The sequence below is a fragment of the Choristoneura fumiferana genome, unplaced genomic scaffold (genome assembly GCF_025370935.1).
Source record: "Choristoneura fumiferana unplaced genomic scaffold, NRCan_CFum_1 Sck3bRy_135;HRSCAF=323_pilon, whole genome shotgun sequence".
In the NCBI taxonomy this organism is placed as follows: domain Eukaryota; kingdom Metazoa; phylum Arthropoda; class Insecta; order Lepidoptera; family Tortricidae; genus Choristoneura; species Choristoneura fumiferana.
In genome coordinates this window covers 1-16,241 of record NW_027412817.1, presented here as the reverse complement: position 1 = coordinate 16,241, position 16,241 = coordinate 1, and the positions used below count along the sequence as shown (strand labels likewise).

Below are 16,241 nucleotides of genomic sequence, written 5' to 3'. Positions count from 1 at the left end.
TAAAATACTTGGTTTAGACGAATAACATTGTATTACTATTGTATTGTATGTAGCTTACCACTTTCTTGTGTCACGGTATTAACAGGCGCAGTGGCTGGACCTGCCCCTGCACTGTTAAAGGCTCTGACGCTTACAGAATATCTGAAAATGGTTACACAATATTAGTCTTGTTGTCCTCAATTATATATGTGGCAACAAAAAGATAGTAGTGTAGTCTGCACATAAATACTTTAAAGTAGGTACACCGTAGAAATAACAAGGTTAAGAAGCTTAAGAGTATCTGGAAGTGAATAGTGCAAGTGTAAACATGCAACAGTCAACCCAGTAGGTAAATATACCGAGCGGCAAAAAATCTGGCCCTAAAATGTATGCAGTTATAGGTAATTTTGTATGTAGAGTGGGCCAAATTTTGTACCACTGAGTAGTACATAGAAGATTTATACTAACCTGGTGTAATGTTCCAAACTCTCGATAGTATATTTGGTGATCAGTCCTCGTACCGTGGCAAATTCCATACCAACATTGGCACCTCCCGAGAGAGTACCGTCAGCTGATGCCCACCACCAAACTGAATATCCCAGGAGTTCCCCGTTCCAGGTGGAAGACGGAGGAGGCTGTAAAATTGTTCTGCTTAAACATCATTTTTTTACATTTCTGATCGGAAAATAATTTAATAATTCCATTTCCTTAAATCTATTAGTGGCAATCACTTAATTTTAATATTGTTGTTTTTGTTGTTGGAAAATTATCAAAACTATCTCTTTGTTTCTTTGATTACTAATACTTAGTGATAAATAACTTAAAAGTTCTGGACTTTTCTTAAAATTGTAACGAGTAAGTAGTACTTTACCTACCTACTTTATCTAAAAAATAGTGGTCGCTTGCGACCTTTTCTATGAATAATTCATTTACTGCTTTGCCGCGGGAACTATGCAATTTCCCAGCACTATTAAGTATATGCCCTTCCCACGGTCTTATACAATAGCCCTATCAAATTTCATCATGATCGGTTGTGTACTCTAAGCGTGAAAGCTTAACAAACAAACATACCTACTCACATTTCAATTTATAAAAATATAATTTATGAGTAGCATAACATACTATACCTGCCAAGTTAACTCAATTGTAGAAGTTCGAGGTGCGGAAGCACGAAGACTCAACGGTGCCCTCGCTGGTGGCTCGTGTGACGTCAACGCGAGCAACGCACGGGTATGAGCTGATGCAAACTGAGCAGTGACTGTTCGAGCTCGCACTAGGTAAGCTGTGGCTGGCTCCAGGCCACTTATTGTGGCTCCCTCTGTCCTATTTGAAAGAAGTTAAGGGTTGAAACGAAACTGCGTTGATGATGAACTTAAACTTGCTTTGTTACTTTATTGGGAACATACTCTGAATAAGTGTCCGCATTGTGCGCAGACACGGATACGTTGTGTGTGTCAGCATCCCTCCAGGAGTCAGAATTGGTCGAGTCATGTTTACGATACTGCACCACATAGCCCAAGACCGGCGAATTGCCATCGTATGGGCGTCGCCATTGCAGACGAACGGATCGGGACGTTGTTTCGAGGACTCTGAAGTTTGAAGGTGGCTCAGGAGGCTCTATTACAAAGTAAATAATTATAAATTATCCATGGAATCAGATGAAAAAACTATTCTGCTGTTGCAGTTGTAGATCGTTACCTTGTACAGCAAGGTGTACGAAATGATCAGATCTTCCGTAAGGGTTGGACGCTTGGCATCGATAGACACCAGAGTCTCTTCTATCTGCACGTTCTACAACTAATTCACTTCTTAACCCTTCTGCGCTTCGCGTTTCCGAAATACTCATTCTGCAACAAGAAACATTTGATTTATTTAATTTTGTATCGTCTAATCATATATACTGTGTCTTGATTTAATTATACCTGTAGTCCGAATTGGGCAAAGCCCGTCCTGAGTGGCTCCAGGATGTCGAAAGTGGACTATCCCCTCGAGCAAGACATGCTAACCTCACTGTTTCTCCTAGTTTCGCTGTTACATTTACAGATGGTGTTTCAAATCTCGCCGGTTCTAAAAACACAAAAGTAAAAGTATTTAAGTAACTTTTCTTTTTTTTGGACGTCACTTCTAGCACTCATTTTAAGTTGACAATTGGTATGTAAAACTAGTCTTCAGTTCTATTATTAAAAGTTACTTACCGTTAATATGTATTGTGAGTGATTTAGACAACGCAGGCGCAACCCCATTGTCGGCTCTGCAGCGATATTTTCCTGAATGTTCCGCTCTTGCAGATTCTAGTCTTAGAGATCCATTGCTCAGCACTGCTGGCTCAGACACGGCTCCAAGAGTCGTCTCAGTGCCACCTTAGAAAGAGCAAAGATTGAAATTATGTATTATAAAACAAGATAATCCGTAATATTTCTTTGAAAGCTAATAACAAAGTGCGAAAAGCCGACTTTCACTGGAAATTGTGATTAAGTCTCGGATAATCTTGCTTCCATTAGCATCTCTACCAGAGTTTCAATAGAATTAATTTAGTTTTGAGAGCTGATTATTGATGTTTAAGTATTACATAGGTAGATTAGTAAGTAGATTAGATAGGTACTTTATTGATTTCGTGCTGCATTAGAACTTAGTAAACAATAGAACTTACCAGAGAATTTGGTCCAATAAACAGCGGGGGGAGGATGGCCGCGAGCCTCGCAGCTTACAGTCAGCGATCCGTTGAGCAATACAGCCGAGTCCGAAGGCTCAATATGCCAGTACGGAGGCACTGAAACGGAACTAACTCGTTATATAACCAAATAAAAAAAGAAGTTAACTTCGTTTGAGAGCGAATTTTACCTTTGATAGCTAATTCAGCAGACGCGTTAGCTTTCCCGGCGGTATTGGTGACAACACACGTGTATAATCCGCTGTGAGCGGCAGTCAGACTTTTGAATAGCAGCATGCTATAAAATTCGGCTCCTCGTTCATCGACCTACAAATTTGATGAATTTTGCAACGTAAAGGCAATTTGATTCGAACAGATTTCCTAATTATTAAATATTCGAAATAGGAACGCTAGAAATTTTATTTGTTATAAATAAAGCATTCTGCAATTTAACGGTCTGTAAGATTCCTACACAAAATATAATTAAGAAATTTGCGAAATTAGATATCAGCTAGTGACATGGCGCCGTAATAAATCGATTCCTACCGATATTCCTAAAATTGTAGGTATACTATAATATTAGAAGAAGAAGTTACTAATGTAAGAGTAAAGATTCTAGGTAAAAGTTCAACCGAAGTTCAATTACAACTTACCTGAAGTGCGCTAGGTATATTCATTTGATCTTTGAGCCAAGAGAAATACACGGGCATGTCGCCAGAGGTCACAGTGCAAGTCAGCTGTGAGCGGTCCCCGGATCTCAAGCCGGGTGGAAACACGATGGGGGAGAGCACGGGCGGGGAGACAACCGTTATTTGTACCTGCAAATAAATGTTTAGTACCATACTGGCATTTAGGGCTGTTTCAGGCACTAGGTAGCCGCCGACGAGTATAGCGAGAAGAGTGTTTCTTTTCATACTAACACTCTATTTCAAACTAATAAACGCTGGCGTTAGGACTAGCACCCCAGATAAGGGGTTTTTTCTGCGTGTGTACTATCGTTTTGGCATACGCACTTACAGGCACGTTACATTAAACCGTATGGCAAAAGGCGTACCTAAAAGAGCCTACAAGCGCTTCCAAAAAGAGATTATACATGCGTATGAAATATTTAGTCTGAAAGGCTATGTTCTTGCTCGTGTTTATGCGAGCTTACATGCGCATCCTCAAAGAACACAAAACCGCACCTGTTCGCGATACACACGCTTCCAAAAATGAGCTTATATGCGCAAAAGGGCGATAATAGCCTGTAGATGTTTTCTTTCTTTCTTCTTTCTTTTCTTTAGAATATGCGGCCATTTTTACTGAATAGCGTCAAGAAAAATGAGACGGGTGAAACGGTTAAATAATCGGCCAAATAAAACACTAATATGACACCACCCTTATAGGTCATGGTAAGGCGCCTCGTTTAAGGTAAAGCAGCTAAGACAATGAAGTAGTCGGTATAACTACTGGTAATATTAATCTGTTCATTATGAGCCAGTTTTGAGCTGTTGATAATTAAGAAGAAAGACTGAACCGGATAAATTATTTAATGCTGCAAATACATAAACACCTATAATGTATCTCGCTGTAACCGGTATTGCATATACCAAAACCTAGCAATCAAATTATTCCAGTTCATTGCTGAACTATTCCGATTTCCGACTTCGTTGCTACTCGTACTATTAAACCGACAACTCTGGCTTTTATGAAAACAAGACAAAATTATGTACCTAGTTTTAGATAAATCAATATTCGTTTCTTTCTATAGGTAGGTACATATACGTATGTGTATCGAAGAAGTGTTTTCAGGCATATTCTGTAGGTCCTATATACACTACATCCCATTGTATGAGCAGAATATCTCGGTATAAGATCCATTTTGTAGAAAAAGTATTACCGTCTAAATATTACGAGTATATCTTTTGTTCTTGCTGTTAACGGAGCATGCCTTTGTATTCCCATAGGTACCTATATTCTTAAGATAAAAGGCTTTAAGATAAAATATTATTCGTAAGCAAAACTACGGAGAAACAATTACTGTCTGGTATGATGAGATATCCTTTTAAATATATATATAAAAGCCATAAAGTCTAAAAAGAAACACGTCAGATTATGAAAGTCAAATAAGACGTACGTCACGCCTGGCCAGTTCACCTCCAGGGGTCAGAACCGAGCAAATCCAAGAGCCTTGGTCGCGATTTCGGTCAACATTGCTTATAGTTAACTGGCCATCGATCTGTTGATACCTAGCGTCTGTACCGGCACCTCCTTCCCAAGTCACGGAGCTGAAAAGTAAGAAATAAAATCAAAATAATCCTTATTCAATTAATAATTAAAATAAACTACATCCAGTGGTCCATTATCAGTCTTACTCGATAGGAAATCCGTAGTAAGGACACCATACCGTGGTATCGGAGCCGGCGACGGCTTTTACGGAGCTCATAGCTCGAATATAGGGCGGACCTAAAACAGGCAATTGAAATTTATCGCTCTTACTCCTTCTTTGCGTCGGGGGTCAATAAATAGGTATCTAAGACTCCGCTGTCTGTATGTCCGTATCTTTTAATACACAATAGCCGCCGTAACAAGAAATAATGAAATTAAAGAAAGTATTTTTGTGCCTTTTTTTGTGTTCCTTTCTGTCACAGAACGGAATCCTACATGAACGAGTTACTCTGCCTTAGCCTGTTTATTGTTTCTTGCGTACTAGCTTTTGACGGTGACTTCGTCCGCGCAGAGATCAGAGAACATTTATGATCGACACCCGTTTTTATCCCGCGAGATATTCCAAGTATTCTAAAATATAATAAACTTATTAATTAGTCACTTGTATGCAAAATTCGAAGGTTCTAATATCCTGATCGGGTCACTCGGAATGAAAAATACAAATCCCATTTTTCCTTCTCCCATGGGAAATTCCGATAAATTCGTCTTTAAATTCTCGTTTACGTCACAAAGCAACATCTATGCAAAATTTCAGCACACACTCTCATTTTTGATTTCAGTTTTCTTTCAAAATTAATGTGAGTGAAGTTAGCACCGCCATTTTGGAAATTCGAAAAACAAATGGTTGTGCTAGGTTGTGCTAGGGTTGTGCTAGCTTGTGCTGTTATCTATTTTTGAAAATTCCAGTTAACGAAAAAAATATTTCAAAAAAACTTTTTTTTGGGCTAGCACCGCCACTTTGTCCAAATTAAAAAAAAAAGTTTTGCTAGGTTGTGCTAGACTTGTGCTAGCTTGTGCTGTTATTAGTTTTTCGATATCGCTTATAGTTTCGTTAAAAAACGAAAAACAAAAAAACGTCTCAGCACCGCCATTTTGAAAAATCGAAAAAAAATATACTCTGCTAGTTTGTGCTAGACTTGTGCTCACTTGTGCCGAAAACTGTTTTCCGATAGCGTCAATAGTTTCAGAGATAATTGCAAATAAAAAAAATCTCAGCACCGCCATTTTGGAAAATCAATTTTTTCAACGTTGTGCCAGTTTGTACTTAGGTAGTACTGACTTGTGCCGCAATCCGTTTTTTGATATCTCTTTAAATTTTTCAGAAAATCGCAAATCAAAAAAGGTAAGAAGCGACATATTTTTGAAAATTTTGAAAAAAATAAAATCGCTATATATTGTTCTTAAGTTGTGCTCGCACGTGCTGCACACCATATTCTGATATGACACACAGATTTTTTTTAAACACAAATCATAATGTAGACGAGAGTCTATGTCATAAAATGGACTCGGTGTCAAAAAATTCAAAAAATTACGTATATGCTAGGTTGTGCTAGCCTTGTACTAGCTTGTGCTGTAGTCAGTTTTTCGATATCGCTTATAGTTTCGAAAAAAAAACGCGAAACAACAAACATCTTAGCACCGCCATTTTGAAAAATCGACAAAAATATATAATCTGCTAGTTTGTGCCAGACTTGTGTCTACTTGTGCTGAAAACTATTTTTCGATAGCATCAATAGTTTCAGAGATAATTGCAAATAAAAAAAAAATCTCAGCATCGCCATTTTGGAAAATCAATTTTTCCAACGTTTTGCCAGTTTGTGCTTAGATAGTACTGACTTGTGCCGCAATCCATTTTTTGATCTTTAAATTTTTCAGAAAATCGTAAATCAAAAAAGGTAAGAAGCGACATATTTTTGAAAATTTTGAAGAAATAAAATCGCTATATATTGTTCTTAAGTTGTGCTCGCACGTGCTGCACACCATACTCTGATATGACCCACAGATTTTTTTAAAACACAAATCATAATTAAGACGAAAGTCTATGTCATAAAATGGACTCGGTGTTAAAAATTTCAAAAAATTACGTATGTCCTAGGTTGTGCTAGACTTGTGCTAGCTAGTGCTGTAATCAGTTTTTCGATATGGGCTATAGTTTCGAAAAAAAACGCAAAACAACAAACGTCTTAGCACCGCCATTTTGAAAAATCAAAAAAAAAATTAATCTGCTAGTTTGTGCTAGACTTGTGCTCACTTGTGCCGAAAACTGTTTTTCGATAGCATCAATAGTTTCAGAGAAATTGCAAATAAAAAAAAACCCTCGGGAACTCGGCATTTTTCCGGAATAAAAAGTAACCTATGTCACTCTCTGACCGTATAAACTATCTCTATGCCAAAAATCATGTCGATCCGTTGCTCCGTTTTGACGTGAAAGACGGACAAATATACACAGAAACATACAAACACACACACTTTCGCATTTATAATATTATATAAGTATAAGTATGGATCTATATCAGTATATTTACGCGTTTAAGATTCCTACCGCAGCGAACAAAAGAGCTGATGATCTTGAAACGGCGGAACCGATTTTGATAAAACATATCTAAGAACCATCGCTAAAAAACCTGCTTTTAAATAAAAAAAACCGCATTCAAATCGGTCCACCCGTTTAAGAGCTACGGTGCCACAGACAGACACACAGACAGCCACACAGACACACATAGCGGTCAAACTTATAACACCCCTCATTTTGCGTCGGAGATTAAAAACTACGTATGCACTAAGTTTTGCTAAGCTTGTGCTAGCTTATGCTTAAAATCATATTTCAATATTTTTATTCACTACTTACAAAAACATGTTAAAAAAAACTCTGTACAGCCATTTTTGTTTTTTTTTCTCTCAACTTTGTGCCAGTTTGTGCTCAACTAGTACTGGGTTGTGCCGCAACCCGTTTTTTTGATATCCTTATATTTTTTTGTGAAAATGGCAAATCAAAAAAAGTACTATTTTATTGAAAATTTTATAAAAACGACAGATTGTGCTAAAGTTTTGCTCGCGTTTGCTGCAAACTGGTAGCAGTTAGATCTAACCTAACCTACTTTTCTGGTAGGAGTTCGATTCTGCGGGAGTCGCAGTTCTATTCTAACCTAATACAACTACTATTTTCTAGTAGGAGTTAGATTCGGGTATGGTCGCAGTTCTAATCTAACCTATTTTATTTATATATTATGTAATTATTGCAGCTCTAACCTAACCTATTTTTCTGGTAGCAAATAGTTTGTGTGGGGTAACTGGTTACATTATAACTTTACCCTTCTGTGTTTGTTGTAATGAAATTTTGAACAAATGAACATCGTGGTTTAGTAATTCTGCCATTTAAAATTCATACATAACGAATCATCTGCCAAATAATATTCCCTGAACAGTTTGCCTTTTAAATCATATACTTAACCTAACCTAACCAACAAAATGTTGGAAAACCTCCGACTTTGTCACTTCAAAGTCCAATATCTCAAAAACGGCTAAACCGATTTTGCTGTCTAAGAACCATCGCTAGAAAACCTGATTTCAAATGAAACAACCGCATTCAAATTGGTCCACCCGTTTAAGAGCTTCGGTGCCACAGACAGACAGATAAACAGACACACAGACGCACATAGCGTTCAAACTTATAACATCCCTCTTTTTGCGCCAGGGGTAAAAAAATTTGAATGAACAGGTCACGAAACAAAATTACACCAAACGATATTACGAGAATGAATGTTCCTTGAAACGCTTTCGATAATTAAATGACATTTCGATGTAAGTTTGTCGGCAAACCAAGGATACCCACTCTAACTGTAATGTAATACATAATTGACATGATAACTATAAGTGTGTAGTGCAGCATTACGCTGCCGTTATAATAACCTTTTTTGCCGTTATTTTTCTTAATCGGTTACTGGCAGCTTCGTATTTCGAATAAGTAGTTACAAGTATTGATTTTTGCATCTTTTGTTTTTCGTGGTCGGACTTTTTGGATGTCAGAGAAAAAAAAAAGCGTTCGAAGACGAAGGAAACGAGCAAATATTTAAATATTTTTATATATTTTTGCTATTTCACGGTGTTTCCTGTCATTTGATTGTAATGAGTTTTCGCCCCATACAAATTGCATAAAGTTTGCCACCGATCTTCACCATCACCTGATTTTTTGTACGATTAAGTTTACGGAAGCCGTTTATGACGGGTATGTAAGGTTTATACTTTTGTAGTATTGGTTTGGCTTAAATAGTTATTTTCCATATATTTTTCTATTTCCCTATCTTCGGGCCTTATTTTGCTTAAGTCACAGTTATGTTCCTTTTTTCAGCTTCAGTTTACCCTTAAGTTCCGGTTTTCTTTTAAACCAAGACCCACTGACCCAGTTCCTGTACTATCCGAAATTCCTCTTCACCAGCCAAATTCCAGTTCTAAAACCGTTTGTCTGACACAGAGCTGTCAGACACAAGCTAAGTTCCAGCAAATCATCCACAAGCTACACAGTTCTTCCGCAGAAATATAAAATTAGAGTAGAAACTTTTCATTCTTTTGTTTAACATTATTTTTTTATCTTTTCCTCACACACGATATGTACTTGTATATACTTTAATATAGTAAGTGTAACGAAGGGGCATTTACTACCGCATTTTCTTTTTAATTTATATTACTGTGTTACAGAATTTTCTTTTAATTTTCGTAAGCATTCACGGTAAATATATTTTAAAATTCAGTATATTTTGTGTTAACTTAAATTTGAGTTACCCTACTATTAAGTGTTCGCGCACTAAAACCTTTTTAGGCCATACACAGTGCAGGGGTGCTCTCTGGCACAGGACTTGTCAGTCTGGCTCAAGTCTTGTCGTTGACATAAGTTTTTCATCCGCTCCCGTGTTATATTCGTTATAAACCGCATCGCCAAATAAGAAGATTTCCTTCGACTCCGCATCACAAGACCCCCGCATCACATCATCGGCCGGAGCCCTAACCAGGTGAGTGCTTCTGCTCTGTTGGAAATTCCATTTGGCATAGCGCGCTCTCGGTCTTCCGCCACCCATAAAAATTGGCTATTTACACGCCATACCATAATTCTTGGTCCTATCGAACAACCGGATTGCTTCCCGGAACGAAATTATTCACCCGCTTCGCCTGTGACATAGCGTAATTTTTGGCTCTCACAATAGGCATAATTTTCAACCGCCATTTCTGTCATAATTTCTTCTGACATCTCATATAATTTTTGAAACTAAATTTTATATTTTCGCGTTACATAATCATGGCGAAATCACCTTTAGAATCAAAATTATCCATATTGAAAACCAAAGAGGAACGAATTTTACGCCGTTTCTCACATTTGTTGGATCTGTCGAAAAATGTCTCTACGTTCGATTCCCGCAGTAACGAGAATTTCATGGCAGAATCCGAGACGATCGATGATTTTCGAGTAAATTTCGAAAAAATATTAGACGAAATAAATGTTATTTCAATGTCTCTTGATCCTAAACATGAGCCAGATTATGAGACTCTGGATACATTTGAGGACTTATACGCCCGCATTAAGCGCACTCGTGCTAATATTTCTAAAATAACCGCCCCGCAAACGAGTTCGCCTTCTGCACCCGCGCCGCAAGTTAAAGGTCCAAATATTAAACTCCCGCCTATCGACCTTCCCTCCTTTGATGGTAGGACTGAAAACTGGCCCATATTCTATGAGTCGTTTAAATCAAATATTCATAACAATGACCAGCTTACTGACTCGCAACGCGTACAGTACCTCATGGGCAAATTGACCCATAGCGCTTTAAATATAACCGCAGGTTTGGTACCCACAGGAGAGACTTATTCTATTATTTGGGATAGTCTAGTAAATAAATACCAGGATAAACGCGCCTTGGGTACATACTACCTCAATAACATCTTGGACATTAAACCAAGTTCGAATTCGCCCAGCAGTCTTAACAGTTTCATTGAAAGATATTCCGCGACTGTGGCCGCTCTAAAACAATTGGACATTCCTGATCTCTCAGATTTCTTTTTCCTGCAGTGTGCTTTGCGAAAAACTGACCAACAGACTTTACAAAGTTTCGAAATGTCTGTTCGTGACGTAACTATTCCCTCGTACGAGCAATATGTCACATTTATGCAGAGTCAAGTCAAAATTCTAGAACGGTCAGGCAATAATCCTTCAATGAATACTCCGCGAACCGCTTATAAACCCGCTGCCAATACACCGGCTCAACCCGCGCGTACTACTTACAAAGCGTTTGTAGCTAGCAACGATGTTCCTTCTTCCAGCTCCGCAAATAACAAAACCTGTGTATTGTGCAATAATAATGATCACGTACAGTTATATAATTGTTCCAAATTCAAAAATATGGTTTCACCACAAGCTAGATTCGACTTTATTAAAAACAACCGTGGCTGTGTAAACTGTTTAAGCATGTCACATACTCTACTCAATTGCAGCTCACGTAGCACTTGTAAGTTTTGTCAAAAACGTCACCATACGTTGTTACACTTTGGCAATAACAATAATAATTCTCAACCGCAAAAGTCTTTACCCGCAAAAGCGTATGTTAAATCTACACAGTTGTATACAAACGCTTCATCTTCGTCTACCGCGCATGCGCCGACCGCCTCGTCTGGTGCAGCGTGCCACGCGCGCAGCCTGCCGTGCCGCTCCCGCGCGAGCCAGCAGCTGATGCTGCGAGCATAGGACGCGACCCCGCGCCGCCCGCAGCCGCTTGCTCCTGTACTCATCCGCCGCCTGACAGTAATCAAATCACGTCGCCGTCACATAACGTACCGACTACACTGCCGGTATATAACCCCGCAAACGCTTCAGTTTCTCTGAAAGTAGAGTCAAAACCGAATTCGACTATACTTCTGTCAACCGCTCAAGTTTACGCTAAACAAAACAATAGCGATAATAAAATGATTATTAGATGCCTCATTGATAGTGGATCTCAAAATAATTTAATAACGCTCGATTGCTGTAAGTCACTAAATTTACCCATTATACCGCTAACTAATTCCTATATAAAGGGTGTTGGTTTAACTTCAAGACCAATTCACGGATATGTTTACTTTAATATTGAATCCCGCATATATCCAAATAATAAATACTACATACACGCTTTAGTGGTAGATTGTATAACCGACCAATTGCCCTCGCATTTTATTGAATATAATGAACATGACATGGCTTACCTTAATAATATACCGCTCGCAGACCTCACATGGAACATTCCAGGCTGCATTGATGTAGTGCTCGGTGTCCAGTTATTCCCGTATATTTATTTGGGGAATAGGGTAGATTCCGGCACTTGTGCTCCTCCCGCTTTTTTAACCGCCTTCGGTTATGTTCTAATGGGTGACTATCCTTGTAAGTCTGACCCTAGTAACGCTAATTCTTTCACCGCTCACGTGCTCAATGACCTCGAGTCGAGCCTAAATCAATTTTGGGAATTAGAAGAAATCCCATTCAAACGTCATTTAAGTCCAGAAGAGACTAAATGTGAAAATTTATACACAACGTCTGTGTCCCGCAATGAGGAAGGTAGATACACTGTGGCCTTACCTTTCTGTAAAGATTCTTCAGAACTGGGGAATTCTCGTTCTGTTGCTCACCGTCGTCTGCTTTACTTGGAGAAGAAGTTCAAGCAAATGCCTACTCTTCGCGATTCCTATAATAAAGTCATCTCAGAATATATGCATAATGGTTATCTAACCGAAATACCCGAGTCTGAACTTACTGATGATGGTTACTATATCCCTCATCATGCTGTCATCCGCCCGGAAAAAGTAACGTCTCCTGTTAGGGTCGTTCTCGATGCCAGTGCTAAGACTCATTCAGGTATGTCACTTAATGACATATTGCACACTGGTCCTAATCTACAGGCTGATTTATTTTTGCTTTTACTGAACTTTCGTTTATTTCCAGTAGCTATGACGTCTGATATTAAACAAATGTATATGCAAATTTGTTTGCCTCCGCATGACTTCAAATTTGTCAAAATATTATTTCGCTTTTCTGAAAGCGAACCCATCCGCAGCTTCCAATTTACCCGCGTCCCTTTCGGACTCAAGTCGAGCCCTTTTATGGCTATGCGTACTGTCAAACAGTTATGCTCAGACGAAAGTCACCGCCTTCCTGATGCTGCAAGAGTGGCAAGCTCTCAGCTTTACATGGATGATCTAGTCCATTCATGTATTAATGATGAAACCGCAATGCGTTTATCGCAAGAATTAATCGCGCTATTCAAGTCTGGCGCATTTGACTTAGTCAAATGGTCAAGTAATTCGTCTGCACTATTAGATAGTCTTCCCGACTCACACCGTGCTTCTGTCAATTTTAACGACAAGCAAAATATTGCAAAGGTGTTAGGGTTGTCATGGGAACCCACAAGTGACACTTTCTTTATAACTACGTCTCCGCCTGCTGGTGGGAAGTGCACCAAGCGAATAATTCTATCCACTGTAGCTCGCTTGTTTGATGTTCTTGGCTTAGTAGCTCCCGTTGTATTATACGCCAAATTATTAATTAAAGAACTTTGGCTTTGCAAGATCGACTGGGATGACACACCCCCTGAGCATATAATCAAATGCTACTCTATGCTAGTGCAAGAATTTCCGATGCTGTCAACATTAAAAATTCCGCGTCACATTGGCGTTTCTGCTGACTGTACGGTCAACATTGTCGGATTTTCAGATGCCAGTCTCAATGGCTATGGATGTGTCATTTACTTGCATGTTACAGACCCAGCCGGTTATGTCACTGTGAGGCTACTCTGCTCAAAGTCAAAAGTGTCTCCCGCAAAAATAACTACACTTGCTCGTTTAGAGCTATGTGCCGCTCTCTTAATGTCCAAATTGATCAAAACTGTTCAGGACACATACTTTACTCGTATTCCGATTGCAGGGATATATGCTTTCACAGACTCAACAATTGCTCTTTCATGGATTAAATCATCTCCTCATAGATGGTCCATTTTTGTTAGCAATCGTGTTGCTCAATGTCAAGAAAATGTTGCATCACAAAACTTCTATCACGTTGCCGGAGTTGACAACCCTAGTGATTGTTTGTCTCGCGGTATGCTACCATCACAATTAATATCTCATGATTTGTGGTGGAACGGACCTTCTTGGTTACGAAGCCCGCCTACTGCATGGCCTATTCAAAAATTCTGTCCCACAGAATTCGATAAGTTGCCTGAATGCAAATCTAATACTTTAACCGCAAATGTTCAAGCTGAATAGTACAGCACAATAATTTGCTCAACTTAAGATTAAAATAAGTTACTCGCATATTTTAATATACTTAGCTTTTAATTTGCTGCAAATATTAATTATTAAATATACCGCTCTTAAAACCGCTCCTTTTCTTAAATCGCTTTATTAACCGCTTTATTTGGTGTTATTTTACTTTGGTAAAGCCCACCGCTCGCAATTATAATTTATTTTACCGCATCTCTATACAGCGTGTATACTCAATGACGCTACCGCTAAGTGCCATATCTTCGGATCAGCACGTAGAAATTTAATTCCCGCGCATTTTTTTAATGTTTACACCGCTCCAGTGTTTTTACCCGCTACTGATTTGTCTAACGAGTGCTGAAATACCTGCACACGTTGCAAGTCAGAAATAAATTGTATACCCAAGACCATCCCATCAAAGTAGGGACGGTTGTGTTAATGGGTGATGACAATGTTCCCCCGCTTCACTGGCCCTTGGGTGTTGTGACAGATGTCTATCCAGGGTCTGATAACGTGGTTCGTGTAGCCATGATAAGAACTGCTAAAGGATCATTTAAGCGTCCTGTCGTAAAATTGTATCCTCTACCTTCACAGTAGATTAGAACATTTCATTTTCCTACTTCACCGCACCGCACCGCATCATACCTCACCGCACCTCATACTCATTGAAATTCTCCGCATTTCAAGGCCGGGAGCATGTTCGCGCACTAAAACCTTTTTAGGCCATACACAGTGCAGGGGTGCTCTCTGGCACAGGACTTGTCAGTCTGGCTCAAGTCTTGTCGTTGACATAAGTTTTTCATCCGCTCCCGTGTTATATTCGTTATAAACCGCATCGCCAAATAAGAAGATTTCCTTCGACTCCGCATCACAAGACCCCCGCATCACATCATCGGCCGGAGCCCTAACCAGGTGAGTGCTTCTGCTCTGTTGGAAATTCCATTTGGCATAGCGCGCTCTCGGTCTTCCGCCACCCATAAAAATTGGCTATTTACACGCCATACCAATGAAGTTAATATTGTAAATGTATTAGGTACAACTTGAACATAATTTGTAGAAAATTTTCAATACTAACGCATTATTTTAATTGTGACGAGTGAAGTACCTTTTTAATTTTAATTTCAGGATTTAATTTAAATATTTTATTATTTTGTTAACTTTTAAATATTAATGTGAATTATAAAATATTAAATTATTTTGTAGACATTTCCTTTTTTTTCTACAAATTATGGCGCCCAAAACTAAAGTTAACTATATTTTTGTCACAAATTTGATTATTTTTTGTTTTGTTGGGGGGATAACTGACCGTTTCTCGGTCATAATTAATTTTTCTTCAAGTTATTTTTCTTAAATGTTATTACGATTATGCAGCTGACATTCCAACGTTTTGTGTGTGTTATGTGTGTACTTGCAGGTCTTCAGTGGCGTTGTTAGTTTAATTAAGTAGTTATTTCGTGTTATTACCCGACCCCGAAGGAGGCTTATGTTTTTAGAGCGTAGTTTTTATTTTTTAAAATATTGAGCAATAATTTTAAGTTTGATTATTTTTTTGTTCATTTAGTTTTATGTGTATAATTGAGTGTTAAGGTTTCTATTAGGTTACTTTGCTTCGTTTTTTTTGTTCAAGCCATGTCTTTCGCCCAGTCGGTTTAGTACTAATCCATTCGCTGTTTCTGAGTCTCGCGATGAGAATATATAGAGCTACGTAGGTTCGAAACTTTTATAAATCCTGAGCACCGCGACGAGGATTATTTGATTCCCGACTTCAGTGAATTATGAGCGTTCGCCTTCGAAATCCAGTTTATGTTCCGTTTTAAGGGAGAGAGTCTCTGACCAAATGGGGCATCGTGTTTACCGGTAAGACGTGGTGGCGTGAGTTCTTTTCTCTGGTCGAGGAACAAGGATTGCTCGCCGTGTCAATCGTTCGTATGTAGTGCTGAGGTTTCATGAATTGTTAGCTGACAGCGCGCTGAATAATTTTCGAGCTAATCAGACATCCTCGATTGCTTTCGCTGAACTGAAGCAGCATTCTTTTAAAACTTTTGACGTTGTCGATATGACTTCAAAATCGAGAGTCAACTCGTGCACTTCGGCAAGGAAGAATGAGTCTGTGTTGACTTCATCATTAGCGCGC

At 38.7% G+C, this 16,241-nt stretch overlaps 1 protein-coding gene across 1 annotated transcript; it reads right to left on the bottom strand.

The window, feature by feature from the left end:
• Positions 1 to 58: 58 nt before the first annotated feature.
• Positions 59 to 5,084, bottom strand: LOC141445013 (cell adhesion molecule Dscam2-like; the record flags this gene model as incomplete). Its single annotated transcript, XM_074110789.1, has 12 exons — positions 4,984 to 5,084; positions 4,746 to 4,896; positions 3,283 to 3,447; positions 2,821 to 2,956; positions 2,630 to 2,749; positions 2,175 to 2,339; positions 1,902 to 2,046; positions 1,678 to 1,826; positions 1,386 to 1,596; positions 1,107 to 1,302; positions 448 to 614; positions 59 to 141 (listed from the first exon to the last, which is right to left on the bottom strand). Coding segments are annotated over exons 1-12 (1,759 nt in total), but the record flags the coding sequence as incomplete, so codon positions are not given.
• Positions 5,085 to 16,241: the final 11,157 nt, after the last annotated feature.